Source organism: Gobius niger, assembly GCF_951799975.1.
Source record: "Gobius niger genome assembly, chromosome: 5".
NCBI classification, from domain to species: Eukaryota; Metazoa; Chordata; class Actinopteri; order Gobiiformes; family Gobiidae; genus Gobius; species Gobius niger.
Window position 1 is genome coordinate 8472763 of NC_136856.1, and position 16768 is coordinate 8489530.

Below are 16768 nucleotides of genomic sequence, written 5' to 3' on the forward strand. Positions count from 1 at the left end.
AAACATTTGCTGTTCATTACTGATATAAATATGAGAACATTTTAGGCATACAAATGGCACAAACTTCCTATATTTTCATCAATGAAACTTAACTAATAGATTATGCTTCATTTTGTTGACAAAGTTACATAGATTTTTTTCAGAGGGGATTTTGGATCTTGACATTTGACATTAAAACTAAGATGTTATGGGAGAAAACTAGCCAGAAATCTCATCATTGACCACTTTTCACCTACCGTGTCTCGCATTAATTTGAATTAATTTAGAAAGTGAATGAGATCTTTACGCAGAGAGCGGGACTGTTGAGCTCTAGTTCCATAATGCGTGTGTGTCTGGTACTATTAAGCTGCAGAATTGGCGGCTTCGTCTGAATCCCTCGCACTTTCCTCACTAAAGGGCGACGGCGCGCTCAGATCTGCCACGCCGGACTCCTGATCGCTGCCGTTAAAGCTGGTCGTTAGGTTTAAGTCGTGGGGCGTGAGCACAGGGCTGCCCCCTGCTGGTCGGGGGCTGCTGGTGAGGACGCAGGAGGTGTAGTCCTGGGGAGTGTTGGCCAGTCTGAGGTCCGGGGCGAAGATCCACGCGGTCGGACTCTTGTCGAAGATGTTCACGGAGACGCTCCACTTCCGCTCCTCCAGCTTTGAGATTTTCTGAGGGAATTAAACACAATAAATCATTGTAAAAAAAGAACAACATCACCAAAACACATTATTCTGTACTTCTCAAAATTATTCACTGGACACTTTTATATCAATATCACAACTGACAAATGTGTCTAGATCCTTTACTTTGGTCTGTTTTATATCTGGAAGTTTTGATGAGAATGGCTGTCTCCGAATGTCCACACTATCCCCTATATAGTGACTCTATAGTGCTCACACCATGTTGTAGGGGTGTCCGAATGTCCAGAGAGAGAAAAGTAGTGCACTCGAAATTTCCCACAATGCATCTCGAAAAGTAGTGAGCATCGATGGTCACTAAACGGGTCAATATAGACCACAATGCATTGCGAGAGTCGGAGAAGAGCCTGACAGCGACAGGTCTTTGAACTAAACACGACTGAAGTAAATCAGCTGTTTCAGTCGTGTGTTTGTGTTTCTCACGAATAAACGACCAAAATATAAACGGTTACGGTGAAAAGATGCTAACTAGGGCTGAAACAACTAATCGGTTAATTGACAACTAATCGATTACTAAAATAGTTGTCAACTATTTCAGTAATTGATTAATCGTTTTCTAGTGAACACAGACTAAAATAGAGCAAAAATGACATGACAATTATGTATTTTGGATGAAAACCTACTTTATTTTTTAAAGCTAGGGTCTGCAGTGTTTTGTACATTGTAAATTTCAGAAATATCTGTCTTTGAAAGCAGAATTAGCACAAAGAGCCTCCTACAAATGTTTACTTTAAGTTTACTCCATCAACATGTCCTCAAGCGGCGCCACTTTAGCTTTATGTGATCAAAAAATTAAAAAAATACAATTTCCATGCACCTTTCACAGCCAAGCGATTAATCGATTAATCGTGAAAATAATCGGTGGATAAATCGATTATCAAAATAATAAGCCCTAATGCTAACGTTAGCTGCTAACCTTTAGCTGGAGCTGTTAAATGACCGACAGCTTCCTCTCAAATAATCCAAGCCATTCATGTGAAATCCATGTGAAATAACGCGTATCTGACTCGTATTTATCCATAAATATTCCACTGTCTCATGAGTTTGTTTTTTATCGCAGAAATACTTTATTCCCGGAGTTTAGCGAACTTTTAGCAGATGTAGTCGCTCAATCTGCTGGTGTTCGGACACCGGGCTCTGACCGACTCTCGCCGTCTCTGAGCTCACGCTGGAGTGACTTTTTTTTTTCTTCCTTTTTTTGTGATGATAGTTTTAATTTAAATTTAAATGACAAATAAAACGCCTGTAAAAGTGCCAAAACAGTCGTTCTGTTTCATAAAATAAACGTTTGTAACAATAAATAAATTCAGATAAAAAAAAAACTAAAAAAAAGTCGTGTCTTGTGTCCGAATCGCCGACAGAATCAGTGACTCTATAGTCGACTATATAGTGCGGGCCTATGTAGTGAATGAGGGGTTAGGGACTAGGGTGGACATTCGGATACAGCCAATTTCTTTTCTGTTTCTATTTATTTAGCCAGAGTTTTGGCTGGCTAGACTAGAGGGTCATGTTAGAAATATTGAGGACACTTTTCTACTCAAAGAATATAATAGTTTGTGCTGAATTCTTATTTCTGCGGATACAATCCCCACACTGTATCCCTGAATGTGTTTAAATGCACTCGAGTATCCAGGGTTTTTAAAGATTCCTGGTTTTGTCTGGTTCATATAAACACAGAATCCTGGTTTCAGTTTCCTGGATAAGCCAATATCCAGGTTATTTGAAACCAGGATATTCCCACAGTTTCCAGGATACTGTATCACGTAAACACAGTATCCTGATTTGTCACCATTGCTGATGCACTGAGCATGTGCGAGCTATAGAAACAGATACGGCAGGAGCGAAAACTTTCCTAAAGCCATTTTATCGGACATATGGGCTTTTAAAACAAATCATTGAAGTAACCTTAAAAAAATACTACTTTACTCTTACTACTGGTATTTCCGGTAGAAGATCTCACGTCTGTTCTCTGAAGCTGGGAAATAACTCTATTGTTTTAGGTGCTTCTTTGGATGGTTCTGGTCAAAAATTGCTAAAGTACTCAGCTCCTGACCATATTTTTTTTATTAGCTCCGCCCCTCTCCGGAGCCTAAATATCCAGGATGCTGGAGTTGGGATAAGAGTGTCCTGGTTTCTCGGACACATGTAAACGTCACTCGAGCGCATGGAAACACACATTCACTTTCTACTACTTTTGAGAGCATCCATAATTGTATAATTGCAATAAAATAAAACAAAATCCTCAAATCTAAAATAAATGGTTATCTGGAATAAATGTCTCACTTTTAATCCATTTGTCGGGGCTCAGGCTCAAGGAAAGCCGCTGATTTAGAGCATTGTGCCTCTGTCTTAATCTCCCAATATCACTGTTCAAATTGTTGTTGTGATTCACTACAGCTCACCAGTGTTGTTTTCGTCAACGAAGACGATAACGATATCTTTTCATTGACGCCCCTTTTTTTAAATGACGATAACGTAACGATGACGAGCTAAAATGAGCTCTTTGGGGACGAGAACATGACAAGACGTTTACGAGTTTACGTCAATGAGACGAGACAAAAATGGGAGAAAGTTTTTCGTCAGATCGTTCACAAACAGAGTTTGTGCGCGGAGTGAGAGAACACACCGGTAAACGTGACCCAGAGCAGCGCCGTGCTGCTCATGATGCGCCCGGGCAGCGGCGCCTCTTTCTCTCTCTCTCCCCGTGGCGTGTGGTCACTGCTCGCGTACATCCTCCTCGGAGCGTCTGACATCCAGGTCACAGGGACTTTATTTTTTCTCAGGACAGTTTTCAATACCATGGCGTATGAACGCAGAAAGCACAATGAGGTCGGCTACGTATATGCAGTAAAACATTTTTTTTTTAAATCTGGAAGCGATGATCAGAGGACTTTTGGGAAAAGTCCTGTTCACAGTCGGCCGACCACTTCTGCCAGTGCCTATCGTGGTGTCATCTGTTTGTCAAAAGCTATAGAAAGCCAATAGAAGCTATTATTTATCCCAATTTCCAAGACTTATTGAAATTAATTATAAATTATAAACAGACGAAAACTTGACAAAAACCTTTAATTTAACCTTTTAATTTTCGTCTGACTAAAACGTGACTTAAACTATCACTTTGAAATGACTAAAATGTGACTAAACCTAAATGCATTTTTGTCCAAAAGACTAAAACTAAAAGGGCCAAAAACAACCCTACAGCTCACATCTATTACAACACGATTGTGGAGTTTTACCTGTTTGTGAGAGGAGAGCTGATCCTCCAGCTGCTCCGTCTCCTCTCGGATCGTCCTGAGACAGTCCTCTACAGACTGGCGTGGGTGCACCCCTCGGTCAAAGCGGTTGTAAAGGCCCCTCCAGAAGCTGGAAGTGCACAAAAAGCAGAGCATATTTGCCATTTCTTTACAAAGAGCTAATTTTGTGTCGATTTCAGTGTTTTCATTTGTAGTGAACCCATAAACAACAACTTACTTGAAACAGTAGGGGGCAGTAGAGGGCCGGAGCACCCCCTGGGTTTGGCTGTGGTTGGGTCTGTACAGAGGGTTGATGAACTCTGCTCTGTTTGACCACAGGTAACTCCACAGAGAGTGAGTCCTCTTCTCTATCCTGAATATCAACAAGAACAGTCAAAGTAATTAGTTCTGTGAGGATATATTCATTTACTTACTTTCTGACTTTCAATTAAAGTGAATAAATACTTTCATGGGAGTAGGAAGGAAACTATTCTGTGTCAAAAAGAACAAGAGTGGAAAGCTTTCATTTATCATTAAAGCTGAGGTTTATTTCCCAGTCTCTTCAACTGTTTTCGTAAGTGACAAAGCCTGGACCAATGACACTGGATTCACATCAACAGAGCTTCCATTCATTCCTTAAGCTGCAACAACGCTGGGCTGGGTATCATATTTGGACAGTTAAAACCAGAAGCCTTGAGTGACAGGCCTATATACAGTCTTTGGGCTGGACCAGTGTTCTGTGTACACGGACACTGGACATAGACAATGAAAAACATAGCCTGAGAACCAGACTCACCGCTGTCGCAGCGATTGAGTCTGACGGCAGCGACAATTTCATTTCCCACAGCGGTGCAGAAAACAGGAAGCAGAGCAAATCAGAGCGAAGCGCGGGCGTCTGCCATTAATATTCATGTAGGATTATGGGCCAGATCTTGTGGCGGCACACGGGGCGGCGCAGGCTCTTGGCGAATTATTTTCCAAGTGGCGGCGCTATACACTGCGTTCCAAATTATTATGCAAATTGGATTTTTGTGTCAAAAAGGTAAAGAAAAAAGCAATAATAATGAAACTCATGGATGGTATCGTGTCTTGGGGCTCTATGAATCACTGACATAAATCTCAGAGACCTGGGATTATTAGTTGTCAGGTTAAGCCCAGTTAAGGGAAAAACTACTGAAAAAGGGTGTTCCACTTTATTATGCAGATCATCATTTTCAAGCAATATGGTAAAGAAAAAGGGACTGTCTGCTGATGAAAAGCGTGAAATAGTTGAATGCCTTGGTCTAGGTATGAAAACCTTCGATATTTCATGAAAGATTAAGCATAATCATCATACAGATAAGAGATTTGTGGATGATTCAGGGCACACTCCGTTTTGTGCCGACAAAGGCACAATATGGACGGTTTCTGCCAGACAAACACTTCAGATTAAGAGAACAGATGCTACAAAGCAGCATACAGGTATTTGAAGCTGCTGGTGCCCCTGGAGTCCCCCAAACATCAAGGTGTAGGACCCTCCAGAGGCTGCAGTTGTGCATAAACCTTCTATCAGGGCCTCCCCTAAATGGTTAATTGAAGCTGATGAACAGAAACGGCTGCAGTGGCTCAGAAATACATGAAGACTCATTTTCAAACAGTCTTGTTCACTGATGAGGCCGTGTAACCCTGGATGGTCAACTCAATGGAGTAGTGAATGGTTGGTGAATGACCACAATGTCCCAACAAGGCTGTGACGTCAGTAAAGAGGTGGCGGAGTCATGTTTTGGGCCAGAATCATGGGGAGAGAGCTGGTCGGCCCCATTAGGCACTTTTAGGCTCCCTGAAGGTGTGAAAATGACCTTTGAAAAATATGTGGAGTTTCTGACTGACCACTGTCTTCTATGCTACGAAAAGAAGAGCCGTGCTTTCCCAAACAAAATCCTCTTCATGCATGACAACGCACCATGTCCTGCTGTAAAGAAAACCTCTGCATCACTGGCTGTTATGGGCATAAAAGGAGAGAAACTCATGATGGGGACCCCCTCCTCCCCTGACCTCAACCCTAGTGAGAACCTTTGGAGCCTCAACAAAAAAAACTTCTATGAGGGTGGGAGGCAGTTTTTATCCAAACGGCAGCTCTGGGAGGCTATTCTGACATCCTGCAAAGAAATCCAAGCAGAAACTGTCCAAAAACTTACAATTTTAATGGATTTAAGAATTTTGAAGCTGCTATCACACAAGGGCTCCTATGTTAAAATATAACTTGACCTGTTAATATTTTTTTGATTGAAATAGCTTTTGATTTCAGTAAATATGACCTCCTAATGCTACAAATACAACAAATGACCATTTTCAGTTAATTACAAGCTTTAAAATGTATTGAAACGATGAGTTGCATAATAACTTGGAACAGTGGATTTTGAGGTTTTTAATATATTTATTTTTGAAAAAAATACTGTTATCACTAGGAAATTTTTTCCACCACATTTAAATGATCCTCTACCAGTTAAAGACTTAAAAATTATGCTGACTCTCATTTGAGTTGACAATTTAGAAAATCTTAGAAAAATGTCATTTGCATAATAATTTGGAACGCAGTGTATGTGCCATTCGCCTCCGCCACCTGTGAGGGGGCGTCACAAGAGGAGGCGACTGCACTGATGGAAACACGGCTGACATTCACTTCCTCGTTTACATTGCGCTGTCTTGCGTTCTTTCTTAAGCCTTAGGCTCTCACAGGTCAAACTAAAAACTTTATTTACCCCATCGTGAGCTAAACCATGTTCACGTCTCGAGAGAAAAAGAGCTACAGCGTCCGCTGTGGCGCGGATCAGCCCACGCTCGGCGTGAACGTGAAGCAAAACAAAAGCACATGTTCACCCCCCACAACCACACAACCACTCTCCTGGACGCGGAGTCGATCTGGTTGGAGGAAAATGTGTGTCTCCACCCACTTAAATGCGCTAAGTCTGGAGTGGCAAGATCACAAAGTGCTCCTGCTGAGCGCAAAATGTCACGCTATCGTCTCCGTTTTGATGCACAAGATCCGGCCCTATATGTATTAAAAAATATTAAGGGACATTAAGGGGGAAAAACATGGACAGAGCATCGCTTCATAGCCTGGTGAGACCTGAATGCTGCTGCTGAAGCCCAATGGGACATGGAGGCCGGCTCCGGGACGTCCTGGCTCTAATGCAGTGATTCTCAACAGGCGGGTCGTGGAACCCGAGTCTGTTAAATGACTATTATTGGATTGTTTTTATTAAAATTTTAGCTTTATAGGCTTATTTTGAATGCCTTTTCAAAAACTATTTATAAAAGGAAAACACAGTATTTTGCATCATATAAATTATTACAAATTAAATTCTGTTTTGGTCGCGGCTCATCATTCTATGGTGACGGTGCGTCGCAACATACAGGTTAAGAACCACTGCTCTAATAGACTGTCCGCTGAAAGTTTTTTGTCTCTTTAAGTCATTATTGTTCAAAGTCCTGTCATTCTCACCTCCACGCGTTTGTCTTAAAAACATCCTTTAATGCAACATGAAGTAGAATCGAAAAAACAAGTTTGATCAACATGAAAAAAGAGCCTTTGCCACATTGCCCTTCATCTACTCTTTGCACCGCTGGAGGCTTTTGATAATCGTTGGCCTTACTCCAGCTGTTGCCTGTCTCTCTCGTTGTTGCCGATGAAGTTTCCAAACTGGCAGGAGTAAATGTGGTGATGGATCGTGATGAGGAACCTCTCGTTGAACTCGAAGGCACAAGGAAACTGCTCCGTCAGCTGCCACACGCACTCCAGGAACTGGTCTATGATCGGGGACACTTCCTTTGGGTCGCCCAGCAAGTGATTACATCTAAAAATAACACGACAGAAAAACAACTGTCAGGTCAAACTCAAAGTCATGCTTGTAAAATCAAGTTTAGGATGGCTTCAAACCTGTGGGTGAACTTGTGGCCAAATGAGATCCAGTCTTTCTCAATCAGAACCTGCAAAGAAAGAAAAGATTAGAAAAATAAGCAGCTTTGAACTCCCAGGTATAATTTATTTTTGTTATTTTGTGCTCTTTGATTGTGGGGTATTAGAAGAAGCCTCATAAAAAAGGCAATACGATTAACTACCCCCCAAAATAAACCATATATTGTCTTATCTGAGAACAGCTTGCAGACTTGTCTCAAATGTACTTGAACCAAGCCCTATACAGCACACTTACAGAATTACATGAGTAAGGGAGGGCTTGATTGCACAGATTATCCACCAGAAGCTAATGCTACTGTTACAATCCTCATGGGTCGGGTTTAATAGTTATTATGAAACATTATAATACTATAAAGAATAGCAGAAGTTTGTGAAGTGTCTTCTTGGGGTCACTGATGCGTCCAATGGTAAAAAATTGGACTTTCAAGGATTTCCAAATTTTCAAAGCAGTACCAAGTAACTCATGCCCCTAGAGGCCATAAGCGCCACTGCAGGTGTCGTAGCATGTTGCAGTTTTCTTTACTCATTAATTGTGCATGAGAGTAAATACCGGAGGTGGGAGACTCGAGTCACATGACTTGACTCGAGTCAGACTCAAGTCGCAATTTTCGGGAGAAAGCCAAAGCTGCAAAAAGACTTCACTTAACTTGGGACTTGCTGTTTGTGACTCAAGACTTAACTTGGACTTGAGGCCAATGACTCTCAATGACTCGCTGTGACTTTATAGTTATTATTTATTTGAGTTAAACTGTCGAAAGATCAGGATTAATTTCGTAAAAGCGGCGCATCTATGTTTACATTATGGTAATTATCCACATGCGTGTTAGGTTTCCCGACGGAGCGTCTGATCAGCGCGAAAAGGCAGGAGGAAATACGACGTGTTTCTTTGGATGCATCAAACGGGAATCAGTTCGACCGGGGGTTAAGGGGTTAAAAGTTTTCTAAAGACAGTGAAGAGGAGGAGATTTATGGACAGGAAAACGTTTGAAACAATGGGCTGGACCTACAGCGCAGACGGAGCCTCCAGAACCACCATGTAAGAGCTACAGGAATCTTGGGGCTTTTCGATGTTTTAATTCGTTCACACAACGTTTACAGCATTTAGTCGCTAGTTTACGCATCCGCACACAGCCCAGTGACAGCGGGACTGAAGGCTACGCGGAATCTATTTTGAGCAGGGGCGAATCCGAGTATACAGGGGCTGGGGCAGTACAGGGGAACCACTGACAGAAAAACTGCCAGAGACTAACAAAAATAAAAAATATTATTTTTTATTTATCTTTCAGACTGCAGGGAAAAACAGCTCATGTTTAAAAGACTCATTTTTTTTTTTAAAGTCGGCCCTCTTCCTTAAAATGCTGTCCCGGTAATTTTGTACATAGACTGGAGCATTCAAAATATATGTATTTTGAATTTTGTGGCCATTAAATATGAATTAAACTTTAAATCCAAATCCATGAGATTTTAAAAAGTTTGATTTTACCCTAAATGTTCAAAATCGCTATATCTTGAGAAAGCACTTATTATTTTCAAGATGAAACACATTTTGAAAAGTGGACACGCTGGAGTTTGTGACTTGAGGTGACTTGCCGGCTTAAGCAAGACTTGACTGGACTTGACTTGACAAAAGCTATGACTTGACTTGACTTGACTTGACCCCATGACCGATTGACTTGGACTTATTTGGGACTTGGACCTTCACGACTTGGACTTGACTCGAGACTTGCATTTAGTGACACCTCTGGTAAATACTACGCTGACAGAAACGACAAAGGCATAGAGGGATATTGTACATTGTGCCACAACTCAATTACAGAGTGGAGATAATATTTTTCACTCAAACTTGGCTGTAAACACTGCTAAAGTGGAGCTAGTCCTCAGTTAGCTTTGCCTGTTTGCCCGTAGCTTCTTTGTGATTGTATTAGTGTGTATTGTGCCTCTGGCCCCGAGGAAGGGAAGCTGCAAGGGCGGTTTTCTGGACAGGGAGATAAAAGACCCTCCAATCATCCCAATAACACTTGTATTACCCCCAGAGGGACAACGAAAAGGATTTATTAAGGTAAACAAGTTACTTAATTCTGCTTTAACATAAGTTCAGCAATTCAACAAGGATTTCAACTTTCTGAATGTGAGAGCGTCCACAGGTTGAGATCAAATCCCTACAGCACCGTCTGATCTCCACTGTATGAACTACAACATTGTTACACAACTGTATTTAATATCATTCTTTCTTTGGATTTAGCAAATAAAAAAATAACATAAATGTAATATTAAAGTTGTTCGTCGCTCGCTGTGCCCTGTGTGGGGCAAGACTCTCAGACAGAGGGTGGTAAACTCCTCAGGGCTCAACTTTCCTACTTCAGTTGTATCTCACTGCGGCTCATGGGGATCTAAAGTTGGCTTCGACCAAATCTGACCAAATAAACAGAGTCTACTACAGGGACTTAGAGGTGAATCCCAGCTGTGAGTGGATACAGTAACACGAGGCCGGTTCAGAGAGGGCATCCTTGTAGTAAATTCTTCGAAATTTGAGTTCACTGTCTTACACTTTGTTGGTTAGAAAATGCAATATTGATCTAAACTACCGTAAATGCTCTAATATAGGCCGGGGCCTTTATTTACTCAAGGGCATCTAGGACCAGGCCTTTATTGGAACCAGGCCACAGTTAGAGACAGGCCTTTATTTCTATTTGAGCAAACGGACGACCAGGAAAATGAAGAAAAAGATTTGTGTCCATTTGCACCTAAAATATTAGGTTCATTTATTAATTAACATTTCAAACCCTCTCCCAGCGGCTGGAACATTGACGCCTTTTATTTTGTCGGGACAACAGGAAGTGTTTCGTTGCTGTTAGCGGAGCTTTGACATCAATGTCACTGCAGGTTTCTGTTTCGTTTTTACCGCGGACCGGATTATTTGTTGTTATCTTGTGTAAAAGGCGAGTTTAGACGGAGCGTTTGTGTTTGTGATCGATCATGAGACTGACCCGAGAGAAGACGAGACGCTCGCGCTGATCGGAGGAGTTATTTTGAGGCGTGGGACTGACCTGCACACGGAGCAGCTGGACGTGCTTTGAAGATGCGATGGTGACTTTAGTAAAACCCTGGAGGGTCACACAACATTTGTTGCCCTGTTTCCACAAATAGTCACTGGAGGTTTGAAAAGTGGCTAAATCTGTGTCAAAGTTACGCTCGGATCAGCTCCTCCGCAGCGTCCCCCTCGGCCCGGGTTCCCGTTTGTTACTTCCTGCACGTGAGTTTTCATTTACACCAGTATGAGACAAATTCCTAACATGGGGAACATTTCTACCGCTATAGTTTCTAATAAAAGCCCCGGCCTGTTTTAGAGACCGGCGTTAATTTGCCTCCGCCAGCCGCGAACCCGGCCTCTGTCAGAGACCCGGCCGCTGTTAGAGACCCGGCCTCTAATGGAATACAGGCCAGTATTAGAGAATTTACAGTATCTGCAACAACATCATTCATTCAGTCATTCAAGCTTTATAACGGACACAGAAACCTTGACTATGCAGTGTTGAAAGATAACACAATATCCAGCTGTAGTTTTACTTCCTGGTTCAGGCTGGGGAAGATTCATAGATGCAGAGTGGGTCAAAACACAACTCCCAGTATGGTTTTGATGAGACATTATAAAGCTCTAAAAAGCCGATTTTGTGTCATACCTCCCCTTTAAGTCTTAATCCTCACCATGAATCCCTTGAGCGTCCTGTAGTGCGGATCCAGCAGCACTGAGGAGACTGAGCAGACCTGAGAGGTTCTGTCCCATCCGTCAGAGCAGTGGACCAGGACACTCACCCCCTCCTCCGACACGGCCTGGGGAAGAAGGTTTGTTTAAATGAGAGCTTCATATAAAGTGTCCTAAATCCTAGTTAGTCTTTCCACTGAGTAAACCTGTAAGTGGCAACAGCTTCATGTTCAATATATACAAAACTTCAATGAATTCTCTGGTATATTTCCTCAATCTCTCAACCCCAACCTGAGCCGAGCACATTTTGTCCAGTCCGGTATTACCCAGATCTAAGAGCTCCCTGACAAAAGTGGCAAAAACGAGAAGGAAAAAGCAACATAAACGACACAAAAGAGCCAGAAAAACATGACGAACAAAAAGACACAAAAAAGTGACAAAAATGCGATGAAAAACCGATGAAAACATGAAAAAGAAAATGCGTAAAAAACAAAGAAAGTGATAAAACCACAACAAAAAACACACACACAAAAAAGATTAAAAAAAGAGACGAAAACACTACAAAAACACTTGTTATATAAAAATGGTGACAACGCGAAAAAAAAACATTTTATTAGCATTTTATCTTTTCATCCAACTGTGTAAAAACGAGACTTGACAGGAAAATCCTGACTAAAAACTGAATATTTGCTCATTCTTAAGTTAAAGTCCATTTTTGTCTTAGGCTGTATTAGTAAAAAAATGTGTAATTCTCATTCAGATGGAAGACTTCTGTGATTTTGCACAGTGCACCCTGAAGGCAACAGTATTATAAGTAAGGATTAAACAACAAGGAGCCGCATTAGACGGTTATAATGCACGACGCGGAGTCAAGAACACCACGACGCGCAGCGGAGTGGAGTTACAACCGTCTGATGCGGCTCCTCGTTGTTTAATCCGCTTATACCAGGGTCCCACAAACGTAACATTTATAATAAATGTTTTTTATTGACTAAACTCACTAAATATGCCAGACTACGGGACTATTTTGTGTGGGTTATTAGCCGGTCACTGAAGGCTCGTCTCAGAGCGAGTCATTCTCCGCAGCTATTACGAGGATCTCAGTCAGGCTCAACGACACAACATCAGCACAGAATCACAACACAACAGGACTAACCCGGAAACACTTTTCCGTGGAAGTAAACACCGATAAGCCGCACTCGTGGGCAGGAGTTATTTCACTTTTACGCTGTTTAACCTGAAGCTAAAGCTAGCTAGCTCAACCAGCTCAACTGTTTATGGAAACAGCTGCGGTGGAGTCGCTCACACCTGGGCCCCCCCAACTGAAACTTTTATGTTTGACTTTACTAATCCAGACAAATATGCTTCAATGCAGGATCATTTTATGTACGTCTGCATGAATAGTGTCTTAACCGTTTTCAATAGAAATGTAAAGCTCATATGTTATTAACAGTAGCTAACCTAGCTGCTCACTCTCCTCTACAAACATTTAGCAAACGTTTTGTTTTGGCCAAAAACGTTGAAATTAACACAAAATCCATCTCATACGTTCCTGTCAGTCACTAATTACGCCTTTATCTGATTCAGCTGTGTCATGCGTTGCTATGGCGATGCCACAGCGGAGTGATATCCCAGTGATTTAACTACCGGACTACGTGTGCGGTTACACCAAAATAATGCACCAGCCAATCAGAATCCAGTATTCACCCAGACCATGGTATAATATATAATATTTCAGGCTGTAGTGCCGCACTTTAGCGCCTGTATTTAATGAAGCATTAGTCCAGAGCTCGCAGACAGCAGGATCAGACTGACCTTGGCGATGAAGACGGCTGCGTCCAGGACGGCTTTGATGTGTTTGAGCCATCCGGAGCCCTCCAGACCCAGCAGGAAGTCCGACACGGAGGGGGTCCGCAGCTCGCACACTGCAAACAACACAGCTGCGTCACTCACAGACCTACTGTAGTTGTTCAGCTGGAAACACAAAACATCTGCCACAGAGTTACTGAGACGTGCGCATGGACATGGACGGGTGAATGTCCAACACCTGCAGGTCAACAATTTGGGAACATTTTCTGATGACGACGCTCGTGCTGGCGCTTTCATCACGTTTCTCGGGACGGACAGTGTTTGTAGATTGTCCAGCAAGTGCTTAATAAGGAAGCAGCTCATTATAGCGCATACTTCTTACACGCTACACCTCAGCCGACCCCTTTTTTCTCTAAGCAACGCCCTCAGGCTACCGGCGAAAGCACTGGCACTCTGTTTTAGACGCAAGATCCCAACAGCCCTGTTGTTTCGCCAGGCAGAAGATCGGGCCCTATATCAAACTGTTTTAACACATTCAGAGGCGGATCTAGAGGGGTGGCACGAAGGTCTTGCCACCCCATTGATGTCATGTGATGTCTCATATCTGCTCTAGAAGCTACTGGGCTTACAGAGGCTCACGCTCAGTTAGAACTTTTTTGACAAAACAAAGAATATAACAACTTTATAGCGGAATAAGGAGCCAGGTACCAACTCCTCAGGCTCCCAAGATGATGATTTCTTAAATGAAAGTTTCAATTTTACCTGAGTTAGAAACCCCCCACTTGTATTATAAACAATGCTACTACTTGTGCATAATTTTGGGAGGCTCAACCTGCATCTAAACAAAAAACTTGCCTTGGGACCAAGCAAAACCTGCGTACCCCTGCTATAAACATTTGACATTGTAAATTGTGTTGCCACCCCAGGAATTATCCATGACCCTGCTTGCCAACCCGTGATTTTTCTTCTAGATACGCCCCTGAATACACTGTCCAATTAAGGGCAAACACTCCAATATTTGGGTGGACCCTCTTAAAGGGATATTTCAGGATTTTTGACATAGGGCCTCATTTCCTAGATATCCAGAGTGTTGCTGATTTGTGGAGATGTTTTTTTATAATTCAGGAGAGAGGGAGAGGCTAAATGCTAACGCCGTGTGCGCTGTGTTTACGTGACTGAAGGCACGGGTGAAGATCAGACAGGTCCTAAAGAACTCGTCAAAGCTAAGGTAAGAACATATCTCAGTATGTAAAAACGGTGGCCTGTTCCTTTAAGCTTTCATTACAACACGCATTTGCTGTCGAAAGGTCCAGTGCTGCATTCATTTTTCACCGAGATCTTGTATCGATGATGGGAGAGTGTGACCACTGCGCAACGTCTTCTCCAACACATCCCAGAGATTCTTAATGGGGTTGATAGATCTGGACTCTGGTGGCCAATCCGTGAGTGAAAAATATTTGTTTTATTTACATATTGACCTTTGAATGGGACTTCAAACTAGACAAAATCAGGCCTTAGTCAGAGCAATAAGTTAACAGTCCTCAGCCCATTCAGTTCTCTCTCGTTGGGACGTCCAGGTGAACAGGTTCATGGGCCCCCCCTTGTCTGAATGTAGTGTGTAATCCTCCTTCGGGACGACAGGAGATTTGTGTCGAGGGAGGGTGGTCTCCAAAATCTCATTACAAACCGGTTTCCTCCGTCTCCCGAACTGCGCAGAGACTTCCCTTGCGCGGCCGGGGGGCACAAAGTTATCATAGCTAAAGTCCACGCAACAACTTTGCATCGTAATATTTCTTCATTCTCACGCCCTCCCGTCTCCGTTTGGGGCACGGGGGGCGCACGTTGTCCTCGCCGGGGAAACCAAAACAGTCCCAGAATGAAGTCCAGATGGGATTTTCAAAGTCTTTCGAGCAGAATCTCCCGCTCGATACCCAGAAACCCTCCATGGATTCACTCTGAGGCCTGTTTGGGGCTCGGGCCAGTCTGCGTGAAGGCGTATATGAGCCACAGGGGGAGCATGGCGTCCCACTTGGCTACACTTGAAGCAGCTGAACTAAACATGGAACTATTTGGACAAGTTTGGACACTACACATGTTGGTTTGATAAATATAGATGCGCTGAAACGCGTCTGACGGTGATGAATGGATTTACGTGGCCTGGCTCAGCGTAGCGGCGTTGAGGCTCAGCATCATCGCCCTATAATGACAAGCCCAAATGAGGGTCATGTTTGTTATATATAATGTAAAATGCTGTACTTTCCCACAGATTATTGGCCTCCACCAAAGGAAATCATGATCTAAACAGTGTTCGGGATGGGCATCGCTAAGGATTTATCAATACTCATTTACTACTTCTCATCGATCGGGTACTTTAAAGGTACTCTTAGTCCATACTTTAAAAGCAGAAGGTTTATAATTAAGTGCTCTACTTTTGGACCTAAGTATTTACAAATTAAGGTTAGGACATATAATTCTTATAAGGCATCTAAGATACAAATATAACCAAAATAACTGCTGACAGGAAGTGACCTAGGTAAAGGTAAAGTTCCAGAGCAGTTTGATGCATTTTCCAATAGATACAGGCGGCATCTCATCATATAAGGGGGCGTGGCTTTGCCGAGGGGGAAAATAGAATCTTCAGAGAAACACAATTTTCCACTCTTTTTAGCCATTTTCTGGTGGAATATGAAGTTATTTATCACATAAATAAAGTCAAGTGTAAATCGGGCCCATATGGATATTTTCTCACAGCAGATTGTTCAGCAGAAGTGAAAAAACGGCAGTCGTAGCTAGTGCTAGCTAGCTGTTAGCATTAGCACGATGCTAACGTGAAGCATCAAGTTAGCATTCTCCGTTATTTATGTATTTATGGGCTGTTGAACCACTTTGCTCCTCCCCATGTCTTTGTATCTTTATTTAGTAGAAAATTATATTCATAATTCAGCATTTGTTAAAGTAATTTTTCAATAAGTAGAATAAGTTTAGATTTTTCTCCAAATTGTTTTCCCCCTTAACTGCTTTCAAACATGACCATATATGGGCGACTCCAGAGATGCCGTCTTCTATGTCACTTCCTGTCGGTGTCTAATAAGGAAGTGAAACTATTAACATAGATAAAATGGTCAAACTAAAGACAAATCTTAATTGTGTCTAATGAATCGTATGCAGTTTAAAGATTACAGGACATATACCAGATTTTTTAAAATAACAATGAAAGCAGAGGCCAGTTCATAAAATTGATAGAAATGCTTTATAATTAGATGCACAGTGTTTGTCTCAAACATGTCTGAGTTTACGTAAGGGATGAACCTCCTTATTCCGGAGGTTCACGTGGGCGCTGCCATGAATTGTGCCCGCCCCTTTTCTCCTATGTGTTAACATGGGG

At 42.3% G+C, this 16768-nt stretch overlaps 1 protein-coding gene across 1 annotated transcript in view; it reads right to left on the minus strand.

Moving 5' to 3' along the window:
• Positions 1–231: 231 nt before the first annotated feature.
• The window catches only part of mtmr7a (myotubularin related protein 7a), a 30301-nt gene continuing 13764 nt past the window's right edge, over positions 232–16768 (minus strand). The window contains exons 8-14 of the mRNA XM_079556222.1: positions 13390–13499; positions 11577–11702; positions 7833–7882; positions 7549–7749; positions 4152–4286; positions 3917–4043; positions 232–650 (exon numbers count right to left, since the gene is read on the minus strand). Coding sequence (XP_079412348.1) covers positions 342–650; positions 3917–4043; positions 4152–4286; positions 7549–7749; positions 7833–7882; positions 11577–11702; positions 13390–13499 — 1058 coding nt within the window. The 3' untranslated portion in view covers positions 232–341. The remainder of the gene's footprint in view (positions 651–3916; positions 4044–4151; positions 4287–7548; positions 7750–7832; positions 7883–11576; positions 11703–13389; positions 13500–16768) is intronic.